The sequence below is a fragment of the Lipotes vexillifer genome, unplaced genomic scaffold (genome assembly GCF_000442215.2).
Source record: "Lipotes vexillifer unplaced genomic scaffold, Lipotes_vexillifer_v1.1 scaffold999, whole genome shotgun sequence".
In the NCBI taxonomy this organism is placed as follows: domain Eukaryota; kingdom Metazoa; phylum Chordata; class Mammalia; order Artiodactyla; family Lipotidae; genus Lipotes; species Lipotes vexillifer.
Window position 1 is genome coordinate 2,015,702 of NW_006774368.1, and position 15,854 is coordinate 2,031,555.

General features: G+C 40.6%; 1 protein-coding gene across 1 annotated transcript in view; it reads left to right on the forward strand.

Moving 5' to 3' along the window:
- Nucleotides 1-276: 276 nt before the first annotated feature.
- Nucleotides 277-15,854, forward strand: part of CFAP91 (cilia and flagella associated protein 91) — a 108,695-nt gene continuing 93,117 nt past the window's right edge. Inside the window, exons 1-3 of the mRNA XM_007449144.1 lie at nt 277-400; nt 15,019-15,095; nt 15,600-15,757. Of these exons, the coding sequence (XP_007449206.1) occupies nt 277-400; nt 15,019-15,095; nt 15,600-15,757 (359 nt within the window). The remainder of the gene's footprint in view (nt 401-15,018; nt 15,096-15,599; nt 15,758-15,854) is intronic.

Genomic DNA, 15,854 nt, shown 5'->3' on the forward strand with positions numbered 1-15,854 from the left:
TCACTCGGCTCCTCCTCCCCCAGCCAGCCCCGCCCCTCCCTTCACGAGCCCCGCCCCGTACCTTCGCTCAGCCCCGCCTCTCATGCTCCTCGCCCCGCTCCTTCCTTGTCGTCACTCGGCTCCTCCTCTCACACGTGAGTCCCGCTCCTCTCTTCTGGGTTAGCTGTGTGTCCTCGCTCAGCCCTCGCTCCTCGCGGGGGTTACCATAGCTACGTTGCACACCGCATCTCGGTCTCCCTAGTCGGTCCTGGCTGGCCGCAGGGAAGAGCCGGCACCATGAGTCACGTAGTGACTATCGAAGAGCCCCAGGCCAAGCCGCAGGTGTCTCAAACCCGGTGCGGAGGGAGGTCGGGGCCCTGGGACAAAGTCTCTGCCAATCGAACATATGATTTCCTATACGGTAAGGGCGGCTCCAGACCTCCCTCCTGAGTTGCCGACTCCTGGGCCAGGTGGGCTTTGAGACGGTGGGACCTGGCCGGGGGCCCGGCGGACAAAAGACGAGCCTCAGGACGGTTCCTTTGCCCGCGGTCGTCTTCTGTTGGGTGGGGGCAGCTCCAAGCCCCCGAGGTGGTGGCGCTCTCGCGGGGGCGGGGGGGCGGGTGTCTAGGAGACCGCAGGTGCGCTCTGCATCTCAGAGCACTGAGCGGGAACACCTGACTCTTCTCCACCCTCTTTTTCTGATAATTTGCACAGCCTTAAGCAATCGACCTGAATCCTGTTCCTGGCGTTCTAACTTGGAGATTCACTCAACACTCCCGCATGCAAAGTGCATAAAATGCCCAAAGAGAATGACCTTCCTGCTCCCATTCCCTGGGCAACTCCAAATTTGGCATTCTAGGTAAAGAAGGGCCAGTTTATCTCATCCTTGTTTTCAGGTTTCTCTCTCTTTTTTTTTTTTTTTTTGCTGTACGCGGGCCTCCCACTGCTGTGGCCTCTCCCGTTGAGGAGTAAAAGCTCTGGACGCGCAGGCTCAGCGGCCACGGCTCACGGGCCCAGCCGCTCCGCGGCATGCGGGATACCCCCGGACCGGGGCACGAACCCGCGTTTCCTGCATCGGCAGGCGGACCCCCAACCACTGCGCCACCAGGGAAGCCCCAGGTTTCCCTTTTTATTTAAGCTTATTCTTATCCATCCAAGTGTTGCTTATAAACTAGGTCCACTAGGGCCTTTGGGCCAGTAAAAGCCCCAGTTTATTTTAATGACCTGATTGTTCATTTATGTTCTGTCTCTTCTACTGGACCATAAGTTCCCTGAGTTCTTTAAGTTCTTGTTCTATACATTTTTGTAGCCTTCTCAGCACTTATTCCAGTGCTGGTACATATGTTTGGTGCTATGTAATTTATTATGAATTATTTGAATTATTGATTTGAATTCACTACTAAAATAATTATAATCAGTAAAGCATGATTTTTTCCAGTTTTGCCCTGTCACCCTACTTTTTTTTTTTTCTTTTTTTCTTTTTTTTGCTGTACGTGGGCCTCTCACTGTTGTGGCCTCTCCCGTTGTGGAGCACAGGCTCCGGACGCGCAGGCTCAGCGGCCATGGCTCACGGGCCCAGCCACTCCGCGGCATGTGGGATCTTCCCGGACCGGGGCACGAATCTGTGTCCCCTGCATCAGCAGGCGGACTCTCAACCACTGCGCCACCAGGGAAGCCCTGTCACCCTACTTTTAACCACGTGGTATCTCCTCTGGGAATTCCAGGGTCTCCTTTGGATGGGAATCTTTAGGGTAGCCATTTCCTGGTGTTGGGAATGTGTAATGATTGCTTACATTTGTATAGTACTTTACAGTTAACACCATTCTTTTATAAATCTTACCTCATTTATATACCATTTTGCATTTAACTTGACTTTAATGCTTTGTATCTCTCAAGTGCCTCACTCGAAGTGCCCACAATACTTTGTCACTTCCCTGAATCTACATTTGTTGATGGATTAGTAGCTACACTAATGCCCTGCTAATTAAAGTCTTTTAAATATGATATATTTTTCCCAGCTTCCAAAAATATTTTATAATACTTCCTGGGGTTATCAAGAGCTCTTTCCTCCTTTCTTTCCCCCCAGAATCTGCAATTTATTATAGTTTTCCCAAAAAGTAATCATCATATTTTGGGGTTTGAAACACTTCCTTATCGTCACCATTACTTGGTTGTGACAACTTCCTGTGCTTCTTAGAATACAATATCGGTAAATTAGCTGAGGGGCTCTTTCATGATTTCCATGGAAAAATTTCCCCCATTAAATTCATGGGCTTTTGATAACATTAGGCCTGGGAGCTGAAAGGATTGGTGTTCGAATCAACTGCCAATCAATAAGTTGCCAACTTCTTTATTTTTTAATAAATTTTTTTGAAGTATGGTTGATTTACAATGCTGTGTTAGTTTCAGGTATACAGCAAAGTAATTCAGTTATTTATATATATAGTTCAGATTATTTTCCATTGTAGGTTATTATATTTAACTTACAGTAAATCCTTGTTGCTTTTCTATTTTATGTGTAGTTGTTTGTATCTCTTAATCCCATACTCCTAATTTATCCCTCCCACCTCCCTTTCCCCGTTGGTAACCATAAGTTTATTCTCTATGTCTGTGAGTCTGTTTTGTATGTAGATTCATTTGTATTATTTTTCAGATTCCCCATATAAGTGATATTGTGTAATATTTGTCTTTGTCTGACTTACTTTGCCAAGTATAATATGCTCTAGGTTCATACATGTTGCTGCAAATGGCAATATTTCATTCTTTTTCTATGGATGAGTAATAGTCCATTGTGTGTGTGTGTGTGTGTATATATATATATATATATATATATATATATATATACACACACACACACCACATCTTCTTAAGCCAATCATCTGCTGATGGACACTGGGTTGCTTCCATATTTTGGCTATTGTAAATACTGCTGCTATGAACATTGGGGTGTAGGTATCTTTTCAAATTAGAGTTTTCATTTTTTACAGATATATACCCAGGAGTGGGATTAGTGGATCATATGTTAGCTCTAGTTTTTTTTAAGGAACCTCCATACTGTTTTCCATAGTGGCTGCACCAACTTATACATTCCCACCAACAGTGTAGGAGGGTTCTCTTTTTTCCACACCCTCTTAGGAATTTATTATTTATAGACTTTTTCATGATAGCCATTTTGACCACTGTGTGTTGATACCTCATAGTGGTTTTGATTTGCATTTCTTTAATAATTAGTCATGTTGAGCAATTTCTCATATGCTTCTTGGCCATCTGTATGTCTTTGGAAAATGTCTGTTAAGGTCTTCTGCCCATTTTTTGATTGGGTATTTATTTATTTATTTATCTATCTATCTATCTATCTATTTATTGCCACGTTGGGTCTTTGTTGCCGCGTGCGGGCTTTCTCTCTTTGCAGCGAGCAGGGGCTACTCTTTGTTGCGGTGCGCAGGCTTCTCATTGCGTTGGCTTCTCTTGCTGCGGACCATGGGCTCTTTGCGTGCAGGCTTCAGTAGTTGCAGAATGTGGGCTCAGTAGTTGTGGCACACGGGCCCTAGAGTGCGTGGGCTTCGGTAGTTGCAGCACATGGGCTCAGTAGTTGTGGCATGCAGGCTTTAGGGCATGTGGGCTTCAGTAGCTGTGGCACATGGGCTTAGTAGTTGTGGCTCGTGGGCTCTAGAGTGCAGGTTCATTAGTTGTGGCACACGGGCTTAGTTGCTCCGTGGCATGTGGGATCTTCCCTGGACCAGGGATCAAACCCGTGTCCCCTGCATTGGCAGGTGGATTCTTAACCACTGCGCCACCAGGGAAGTCCCTGTGTGTTTTTGATATTGAGTTGTGTGAGCTGTTTGTATATTTTTGTTATTAACCCTTTGTTGGTCACATTGTTTGCAAATATTTTCTCCCATTCCGTAGTTTTTTTCAGTTTGTTGATGGTTTGCTTTACTGTGCAAAATCTTTTAAGTTGGATTAGGTGCCATTTGTTTATTTTTGCTTTTATTTCTTTTGCCTTGGGAGACTGATCTAAGAAAATATTGCTACAATTTATGTCAGAGGATGTTTTCCCTATGTTCTCTTCTAGTTTTATGGTTTCATGTCTTATATTTAGGTCTTTAAATCATTTTGAGTTTATTTTTGTAAATGTTTTGAGGGAGTGTTCTAATTGCATTAATTTACATGTAGCTAGCTCTCCAGCTTTCCCAGTACCACTTGTTGAAGAGACTGTCTTTTCTCCATTGTATATTTTTGCCTCCTTTGTCATAGATTAATTGACCATAGGTACATGGGTTTGTTGCTGGGCTCTCTGTTCTGTTCTGTTGATCTATATGTCTGTTTTTGTGCCAATACCATGCTGTTTTGATTACTGTAGCTTTGTAGAATAGTTTGAGGTCTGGAAGGGTTATGTCTCCAGTTTTGTTCTTTGTCCTCAGGATTGCTTTGACAATTCTGGGTCTTTTGTGGTTCCATATAAATTGTAGGATTATTTGTTCTAGTTGTGTGAAAAATGTTATGGGTATTTTGATAGGGATTGTATTAAATCTGTAGATTGCTTTGGGTAGTATGACCATTTTAACAATACTGATTGTTCGACTCCAAGAGCATGGGATATCTTTCCATTTCTTTGAATCATCTTCAGTTTCCTTTATCAGTGTTTTATAGTTTCCAGCATACAGGTCTTTTACTTCCTTGGTTAGGTTTATTCCTAGATATTTTTTTATTGATGCAATTTTAAATGGAATTTTTAAAAAACTTTCTGATATTTAATTGTTAATATAAAAAATGCAACAAATTTCTGTATATTAATCTTGTATCCTGCTACCTTGCTGAATTCATTTATTAGTTCTAATAGTTTTTGTATGGATACTTTAGTGTCTTCTATATAGAGTCTCATGCCATCTGCAAATAGTGACAGTTTTACTTCTTCCCTTCCAATTTGGATACTTTTTTATTTCTTTTTCTTGTCTCATTGCTATGGCTAGGGCTTCCAATACTATGTTGAATAGAAGTGGTGAGAGTGGGCATCCTTTTCTTGTTCCTGAATTTGCTAGAGGCTTTCATCTTTTCACCATTGACTTTTATGTTGGCTGTGGATTTGTGGTTTATTATGTTCAGTTATGTTCCCTCTATACCCACTTTGGTGAGAGTTTTTATCATGAATGGATGTTGAATTTGGTCAGATGCTTTTTGTGTGTGTCTTGAGATGGTCATATGGTCTTTGTCTTTCCTTCTGTTAATGTAGTGTATCACATTGATTGATTTGTGTATGTTGAACCATCCTTGCTACCCTGGAATGAATCCAACTTGATTATGGTGTACGATCCTTTTTTTGTATTGTTGGATTTGGTTTGCTAATATTTTGTTGAGGATTTTTGTATCTATATTCATCAAAGATATTAACCTGTAATTTTCTTTTTTGGTAGTGGCTTTGTCTGGTTTTGCCATCAGGGTGATGGTAGCTTCACAGAATGACTTTGGGAGTGTTCCCTCCTCTTAATTTTTTGGAATAGTTTGAGCAGGATAGGTATAAATTCTTCTTTGTAAGTTTGGTAAATTCCCGAGTGAAGTCATCCTGACCTGGACTTTTCTTTGGAGGGAGTTTTGTTTCATTTTGTTTTTTAAGTAGAGTTAATTTACAATGTGGAGGGAGTTTTTTTTTTTTTTTAATTACAGATTCTATTTCACCTTAGTGATTGGTCTGTTCGAATTATCTGTTTCTTCTTGGCTCAGTTTTGGCAGGCTGTATGTTGCTAGAAACTTGTTCATTTCTTCTAGGTTGTCCAATTTGTTGGCATATAACTGTTCACAGTATTCTCTTATGAGTTTTTGTATTTATGTGGTGTCAGTTGTTATTTCGCCTCTTTCATTTCTTATTTTATTTATTTGGGTCCTCTCTCTTTTCTTCTTGGTGAGTCTGGCTAGAGGTTTGTCAATTTTGTTCCTCTTTTCAGACAAAAACAAAAACAAAAGCAGCGCTTGGTTTTATTGATCTTTTCTATGGTTATTTTATCTCTATCTTATTTCCTCGCTGATCTTTATTATTTCCTTCCTTCTTCTGACTTTGGGTTTTGTTTGTTCTTCTTTTTCTATTTTTTTTTCCCCCGATGTCAGCTGTTTTCCTGTGGGCTTTTCCAAAAGCAGACCTTGAGGTAAACGTTCATAGGCTACCACTTTATTAAGAAGTACAATCCAAAAGAAACCAGAGATAGGGAAATGTGACTGAGACAGGGAATGTCAGAGAGAAAATAAAACCATGTGTTACCAGGGTGATTACCACAAAGTTTGTATCAAGTAAAAGTAAAACCATTTTTCTGAGAAGCAGTATGTGTTACTTTGCCTATTGATAATCCAGCACTGGAGTGGAAGGAGAATTTGCCTGCTGGCTTCTGTTTCTCTTTCATTAAAACTTTGCTTTATGTATCCTCAGTAAGAGACATGTGAAGGTGATATGCATTTCCCATGGATTATCATGTCTCCAGGTCCCAGAGAAAAACTAAGGGGAAGGTGAGGGACACTTGGTGCAGACATGAGGTAAAGAGACACTGGGCTGTGCCTGCTGCTTGGACTGCAGCTTGGTTGAGCCAAAACAGAAATTATTGCTCTGGTTAGTTGGTAGGAAACAAGTTGGCAAGAGCTCCAGACATCTGCAAATTATAGGTTTATGAAATCATGTAAATGAAGTGGCTGATCCAAACATACCAAAACCAGAACCAAACAAAACAGCACTTCTTTTCCCCACACTCTCTTGCCCTTTTGATTATTACCTCCCAGAGGGAAAACTTTCAATTCTTTTTAGCTCTTTCTTCTCATATTTAGTAAAATATTCTTTTCATCTTTTCTTAAAAAAATTTTTTTAATTAAAATTTTTAACCATTTTAAAAATTTAAGTAGAATTAATTTACAATGTTGTGTTAGTTTCAGATGTACAATAAAGTGATTCAGATACATATATACACATGTATATACTTTTTCAGATTCTTTTGTTTTATAGGTTATTATAAGATATTGGATATAGTTTCCTGTGCAATACAGTAGGTCTTTTTAAATCTGTTTTATATATAGTAGTGCGTATATGTTAATCCCAAACTCCTAATTTATCTCTCCCCTCCCCTCCCACATTATCCCCTTTGGTAACCCATAAGTTTGTTTTCTACGGCTGTGAGTCTGTTTCTGTTTTGTAAATAAGTTCATTTGTATCTTTTTTTTTTTTTGCGGTACGCGGGCCTCTCACTGTTGTGGCCTCTCCCGTTGTGGAGCACAGGCTCCGGATGCGCAGGCTCAGCGGCCATGGCTCACGGGCCCAGCCGCTCCATGGCATGTGGGATCCTCCCGGACCGGGGCACGAACCCGTGTCCCCTGCATCGGCAGGCAGACTCTCAACCACTGCACCACCAGGGAAGCCCTGTATCATTTTTTTAAGATTCCACATATAAGTGATATCATATGATATTTGTCTTTCTCTGGCTGATTTACTTCACTTAATATGATAGATAATCTCAGTCCATCCATGTTGCTGCAAATGTCATTATTTCATTCTTTTTTATGGCTGAGTAATAGTCCATTGTATATACATATATATATGTGGTATATATATATATATATATATATATATATATATATGTATGTATATACCCACAACATCTTTATCCGTTCATCTGTTGATGTTCATTTAGGTTGCTTCCAGGTCTTGGCTATTGTAAATAGTGCTGCTATGAACTTTGGGGTGCATGTATCTTTTCAAATTAGAGTTTTCTCCAGATAAATGCCCAGGAGTGGGATTTAAGGATCATACGGTAACTCTATTTTTAGTTTTTTAAAGAACCTCCATGCTGTTCTCCATAGTGGCTGCACCAATTTACATTCCCACCAACAGTGTAGGAGGGTTCCTTTTTCTCCACACTCTCTCCAGTATTTATTATTTGTAGACTTGTTAATGATGGCCATTCTGATGTGAGGTGATACCTCACTGTAGTTTTGATTTGCATTTCTCTAATAATTAGCGATATTGAACATCTTTTCATGTGCCTGTTGGGCATCTATATGCCTTCTTGGAGAAATATCTATTTAGGTATTCTGGGCACTTTTTATTGGGCTGTTTGTGTTTTTGGTATTAAAGTATATGAGCTGTTGGTGTATTTTGGAAATTAATCCCTTGTTGGTAGCATCATTTGCAAATATTTTTTCCCACTTTGTAGCTTGTCTTTTTGTTTTGTTTATGGTTTCCTTTGCTATGCAAAAGCTTTTAAGTTCAATTAGGTCCCATTTGTTTATTTTTGGTTTTGTTTCCATTACTCTAGGAGATGGATCCAAAAAATTTATTGATATGATTTATGTCAGAGTCTTCTGCCTATGTTTTCCTCTAGGAGTTTTACAGTATCTGGTCTTACACTTAGGTCTTTAATCCATCTTGAGTTTATTTTTGTATATGGTGTTAGAGAATGTTCTAATTTCATTCTTTTACATGTAGCTGTCCAGTTTTCCCAGCACCACTTATTGAAGAGATTGTCTCTTCTCCATTGTATATTCTTGCCTCCTTTGTCATAGGTTAATTGCCTGTAAGTGTATGGGTTTATTGCTGGGCTCTCTGTTCTGTTCCATTGATCTGTATGTCTGTTTTTGTGCCAGTACCATACTGTTTTGATTATTGTAGCTTTGTAGTATAGTGTAAAGTCAGAGAGTATGATTCCTCCAGCTCTGTTCTTCTTTCTCAAGATTGTTTTGGCTATTTGGGGTCTTTTTTTTTCCATCCAAATTAAAAAAAATTTTTTTCTAGTTCTGTGAAAATGCCATTGGTAATTTGATAGGGACCGCATTGAATCTGTAGATTGCCTTGGGTAGTATGGTCATTTTAACAATATGGATTCTTCCAATTCAAGAACATGGTTTTTCCATCTGTTTCCATCTGCTTCATTCTTTCCATCTGTGTCATCTTCAGTTTCTTTCACCAGTGTCTTATAGTTTTCAGAGTAGAGGTCTTTTGCCTCCTTAGGTAGGTTTATTTCTAGGTGTTTTATTCTTTTTGATATAATGTAAACAGGATTGTTTCCTTAATTTCTCTTTCTGATATTGCCTTGTTAGTGTATAGAAATGCAACAGTTTTCTGTACATTAATTTTGTATCTAGCAACTTTACCAAGTTCACTGATGAGCTCTAGTAGTTTTCTGATAGCGTCTTTAGGATTTTCTATGTATAGCATCATGTCATGTGCAAACAATGACAGTTTTACTTATTCTTTTTAATTTGGATTCCTTTTATTTATTTTTCTTCTCTGATTGCTGTGGCTAGGACTTCCAAAACTCTGTTCAATAAAAGTGGTGACAGTGGGCATCCTTGTCTTCTTCCTGATCTTAGAGGAAATACTTTCTGCTTTTCATCACTGAGTATGATGTTAGCTGTGGGTTTGTCATATATGGCCTTTATTATGTTGAGGTTGGTTCCCTCTGTGTTCACTTTCTGAAGAGTTTTTATCATAAATGGATGTTGAATTTTATCAAAAGCTTTTTCTGTACCTATTGAGATGTTCATATTGTTTTTATTCTTCAGTTTGTTAAGGGTGTATCACGCTGATTGATTTGCGGTTATTGAAAAATCCTGGCATCTCTGGGATAAATCCTACTTGATCATAGTGTATGATCCTTTTAATGTATTGTTGGAATCAGTGTGCTAGTATCTTTTGTTTTTAAATTTATTTATTTTATTCTTCTTATTTTTTTTTGGCTGAGTTGGGTCTTCATTGCTGCGTGCAAGCTTTCTCTAGTTGAGGCGAGTGGGGGCTACTCTTCATTGCAGTGCTTGGGTTTCTCACTGCGGTGACTTCTTTTGTTGTGGAGCACGGGCTCTAGGTGCATGGGCTTCAGTAGTTGTGGCACGTGGGCTCAGTAGTTGTGGCTTGCGGGCTCTAGAGTGCAGGCTCAGTAGTTGTGGCGCATGGGCTTAGTTGCTCCATGGCATGTGGGATCTTCCTGGACCAGGGCTCAAACCCGTGTCCCCTGCATTGGCAGGCAGATTCTTAACCACTGCACCACCAGGAAAGTCCCCACTCTATGTCTTTTGATTGGAGTATTTAGTCCATCAGCACTTAAAGTAATTATTGATAGGTATGTACTTATTGCCATTTTAAACCTTGTTTTCTGGTTGTTTTTATAGTTCTTCTTTGTTCATGTATTCTTTTTGTTTTTCCTTTTGTGGTTTAATGATTTTCTTTTGTAGTATTCTTAAGTTCCTTTCTTTTTGGATTTTGTGAATCTGTGTTTTTTTTTTTTGGTTGTGTTGGTTCTTCATTGCTGCGTGTGGGTTTTCTCTAGTTGTGGTGAGTGGGGGCTACTCTTTGTTGCAGTGCGTGGGCTTCTCGTTGTGGTGGCTTCTCTTGTTGCAGAGCAGGGGCTCTAGGTGTGCAGGTTTCAGTAGTTGTGGCACATGGGCCCAGTAGTTGTGGCTCGTGGGCTCTAGAGCACAGGCTCAGTAGTTATGGCGCACGGGCTTAGTTGCTCTGCAGCATGTGGGATCTTCCTGGACCATGGATCGAACCCATGTCCCCTGCATTGGCAGACAGATTCTTAACCACTGCACCACCAGGGAAGTCCCCCTATTGTATGTTTTTGATTTGTGATTACCATGGAATTCAAGTATGTTGACCCACAACTATATCCACTTGCTTTAAATTTATAGTTATACACATTCTAAAAGATCTACATTTTTATACTCCCCTCCCCCACATGTTGTGATTTTGATGCCCTATTTTACATCTTCATGCTTATCCTTTTACTGTTAATTGTAGTTATAGTTGCTTTTATAAAATATTTTTAAATCTATGTACTGGCTTATTTAAATGATATTTAATCCTTTCATATATTTGCCTTTCCTATAGTTTCTTGCTTCTTTTCTGTTTAGAGAAGACCCTTCAATATTTCTTTTAGGGTAAGTTTAGTATTGCTGAATTCATTTAGTTTTAGCTTGTCTGAGATTTTTTTTTTTTTTTTTTTTTTTTTGCGGTACACGGGCGTCTCACTGTTGTGGCCTCTCCCGTTGCAGAGCACAGGCTCCGGATGCGCAGGCTCAGAGGCCATGGCTCACGGGCCCAGCCGCTCCGTGGCATGTGGGATCTTCCCAGACCGGAGCATGTACCCGTGTCCCCTGCATCGGCAGGCGGACTCTCAACCACTGCGCCACCAGGGAAGCCCCTGAGATATTTTTAAACCTCTCCTTCTATTCTAAATGATAATCTTGCTGGGTAGAGTATCCTGGGTTGCAGTTTTTTCCCTTTCAGGATTTTGGATATACCATGGCCCTCCCTTCTGGCCTGCAAGGTTTCTGTAGAGAAATCAGCTGGTAGCCTTATGAGGTTTTCCTTGTAACTAACTCTTTGTTTTTTTCTTGCTGCCTTTAGAATTCTCTGTTTATCTTTAACTTTTGCTGTTTTAATTATGATATGTCTTGGTGTGGGTCTGTTTGTGTTCATCTTGTTTGGGACCCTCTTTGCTTCCTGTAACTGGATATCTATTTCCTTATTTAGGTTTGGGAACTTTTCAGCCATAATTTCTTCAAATACATTCTTGATCCCCTTCTCTCTCTCTCTCTCTTCTCCTTCTAGAACCCCTATTATGTGTAGGTTGGCATACTTCATATTATCCCATGGATCTCGTATGTTGCCTTTATTTTTTTCATTTGTCTTTCTGTCTGCTGTTCTGATTGAATAATCCATTATTCTATCTTCCAGATCACTTATTCATTCTTCTGTGTCATTTAGTCTGCTATTCATTGCTTCTAGATTGGTTTTTATCTCAGCAATTGAATTGTCTAATTTTGATTGGTTCATCTTTATAGTTTCTAGTTCCTTGTTACAGTGATCTGCATTTCTATTGATAATCTTTCTTAATTCCTTTAGCATTTTTATTACCTTCTTTTTGAACTCAAGGTGTAGTAGACTGGTGAGGCCTGTTTCATTATTTGTTCTTTCAGGGGATTTCTCTTGTTCTGTTGATTGGGAATAGTTCCTATGCTTTTTAATTTTACTTAACTTTCTCTGTCTATGAATTTAGGAGAAACAGCTATCTACTGTGGTCTTGAAGGGGTGTTTTTATGTGGGATTGACCCTGCAAAGACGGTATGTCTCCAGTATTTTTGGTGCAAGGGCTGGTTTTGGTATGGATGCCAGCCACATTTTTCCCGAGGGTGTGCTGGTCGTTACCCCCTTGATAGGGGGTGTGCTTGGTGTTGTCATATCTAGAGCCTGTGCTGGATGTGAGGCAGGGCTTCCTCTCTGCTCCGTGGCTGTCACCGTACTTTTGTGGGTGGGGCCTGCTCCCCAGTTGTTGGAATAGATGGCCTGAGGATTGGGTTCGATCAAGCTCCGTAGCCCTTGAGTGCACCCTGACCCAAGGGAGGTAAATCCTGAAGCAAATGAGGCCCGTGTGGTCACAGAAGACCTGTACACCACCTGTGTGGGCATCCGTGGTTCCACTCAGAAGCAGTTTAAGTTCACGTCCCTTTCTCTGTGGTGTTCATCCCAGATCTAGTGCAGGGCTGTGGTGTGGAGTGGGTGGGGCTGGGGCATTTGCTAGGCTGGGGCTGGCGGTCAGGCTGTGGTTGCAGGAGTTGAGCTGGCTGCTTTGCTGCCTGATATCTGGGCTGCCTCTGTGGCAGTCTTTTCCGAGGACCGTTCTTCCCCAGATGTAGTGCTAAGCTGTGGTGTGGAGTGGGCGGAGCCTGGGCTCTTTTGCTGGGAAATGAACTGCTGCATACCCCTGCCCAGGGCCTGTCTGCCCGAGATTCAGTACTTAGTACCTTCACACTCCTGTGGTGCCACCAGGTACACACGCTGACAATTTCTGCCCAGCTAGACCCACTGCCCCTGTGCGTGCACTTATAATGGGCTCTGCAGGGCCCCCCAACCCCGATAACCTCCCAGGCCCTCTGGTCTGTCTCAGCATAGCTAGACCAGGTCTCTGCCCAGATCTCATGCCAAGCTGTGGTGTGGACTGAGTGGGGCTAGGGCATCCACCCATTTGGATTGGGAAGTGCAGTGAGGTGGCAGCCACCAGTGCAAGGCTCTCTCATCCCTGATTGTTAGCAAGCCAGCACACATGCACTCCTACCGAGTAGAGTCTAGGCTTCTTCAGTCTGTCTGTCTCAGTGAATTTCCCAGCAGGCAAGGGGGCTTTACTCCTCTGTGCAGGAATCCCAGGAATTGGATGCCCAAACTGAGGCTTGATCTGCTCACTCCCCAGAGTGAAGGTCCACCCATGTGGACCTTTTCTTCCTTTCAGATCCCTCCCAGGGATGCAGGTCCTGATCTGATACCTTTTTTTCCCATCATACCCAGTTACATGGAGATCTTTATTGCAGCTTTGGTTGTATAGCAGTTCTTCTGCCAGTTTCCAGTTAGTTTTCATTGAGAATTGTCCCACATGTAGATATATTTTTTGATGTGTTTATGGGGGGAGGTGAGCTCCATGTCCTCCTACTCCACCATTTTGATCCCCTCAGTTGCTGACTTCTTGAAGCCTTGGTTCCCTTTTCTATAAAATGGAGGCCGAGTGCCGACCTCATTGGGTTTTTTGAGGATTAAACGGAATATTGCACATAAAGCACTTAATAACTGTCTAGGAGTAAGCAAGTAATGACGTGGTGACTGCTATTACTTGGGCATCTCAGAGACCTCTCCACTGCCATTTGAGCACTGATTTTGAGCACAGTTTTAGGCTATGTTGTAGAATGTGTAGTCACAAATCATAGAGTATTGTGTCATTATCTTTTATAGATGTAAAAATGTTCCTGTAGATATCATGTCTTCACACTCTTTATGGAAATAAGAGGAGAATGGTTTATTATTTATTCTTCAGACTTAGGAGAAATGTGGGTTAAATTAATTTCAGTTGACCAGCACAATTGCAACCACTGACCCAGTGATATCGAGTTGAGAAGTGATGGAAACTGGGCTGATTAGGAATGAAGAGACCAGATTTTATGGCCTCAAATTATAGGCTACTGAATTTGAAGACAGAATGAATGCACCTGTTTAAACAGAAGAAAGACTATAGCTTCAACATCTCTAATATACTGGAAATAGTATAGGACAAAGTGAAATTTCTACATACTCTTATTTTAAATGATTTCAAAGAAATCACTGGGTCAGTGGTTGCAGCTGTGCTGTTTGTCTGCAACTGGGTAACTGAGGAGTCATTAGGTTCTGGAAATTGACTTACATCATCTAAATTCAAAAGAGATTTATTTCTAAATCACAATACCAATTTAATAATTTCTGCGGAGAAATATATGTTACCAAGGTGTCTAGACTAGTTGGTCAGGGTATTTGTTTCTCAAGAGATGTCTACTTGATAAATCAAGTCTGTATCTGAAGATTGCTTGTGAACTTAATGTCAAATTGTTTGATTTTAAGGGGTAGTATAATCAATCATGAATATTCTTTGTCACTTTAGAGATATATCTAACAAACCCATACTTATAGCAGCAGGGCAATCTTTTTTGAACTGGGAGAAATAACTTAGTCCCATCTTAAGGGGTGAATTCTAAAAATAGCTGATCTTCTTTATCTCTTATTAGAGAATGACATTTTCTTACCCTGTCTACCAGTTATGGGTGATACGCTGTTAAGAGTTTGTATCTCTCCTGTGAACTGAATATGGGAGATAGTGCCCAAAGTTATTATTTCTTTCCCTTGGAAATGGGTGTTGTGTGTATATACATGGTCTTTCTTCTTGCAATATTTCAAGGACTATCCAGACCCAGAAGGTGGTTTGTTCATAGGAGAGAAGAGAGCCTATTTAGGCTATGGTGCTTGAAAACATGTTCAGCCTTCTTTTTGCATTCTGATTCTATTAACTGACTTTGGAATACACAGAAAAGAAATGCATCTCATAGACCCTCACTGGTGGTAGAGTAATAAGGCTATGAGCTGCTGCAGAGTTAGGCAATATCTAAGTTTTCTAATTTGTTTTCCAATTAAGAAATTATATTTCTTTACTATCATTCTCTGCCTAGGAGTAGATATGTTCTATTCCTTATACTACCTTATTGTTTATTTCACAGATCCATTGTTTATCATGTCAAGTGAGAAAGACCACAACCAGGCAAATATTCAGGCCACCCTGATTCGAAGCAAACTGGTAGGTCTTATTCATCCACTAAGGTAGCCTAATGGACCTGAACCATCTAGTTTGGCTAACTGCGCCGATCAGATTGACTAATCACCAAATCTCCACTGGATTTTATATTCTGCAGAAATTACTTTGCCACGATTACCAGGGGACAGAGTATCTTAATACTTGTGGCCCTGTGTGAGGATTAACTAACTAATAGTGAATAAAGGACCCATTATAACCTAAGTTATTTCAATGAGAAAAGTAATATATGCCTGTGTTGAAAGAGTTCAAATAGTACAGAAGCTTATGCGGTATAAAGTAAATGCTACCCTTAGCCCTCTTCACATAATCATCCATTAGCATCAGTTTCTTGAGTACCCTTCTAGAGACAGTCTATGCATATGCCAATAGCTGATGTCATATGCACTGTTGTGTGCCTTTAAAAAGTTTGCAGTAGTAAAATACTTTAGGAAAATCTGATGATATAATTTTGTCCTTTTTTCCCCTGCCTTCCTGTCCTAACATTAGAAAAGGGTTCCCAGGTATAGAACCATGTTCAGTAGCCTGTTTCATTATCCAAGATATTCTGTATATTGGAGCAAGGCAGATCCTGTTCCATCATTCATCAGTCGGGACTGGAAGGGATATGAGGAGAGACACAAAGAAGCCCTCCGGAAACTTGCTGTGTAAGTGTCAGGTAGCTTCAGCTGCTACTCATGTTTTTAATGAATGCATTTTTCTTCTTAAAAATTTTATTTATTCATTCTGTATTATTTTAAAATA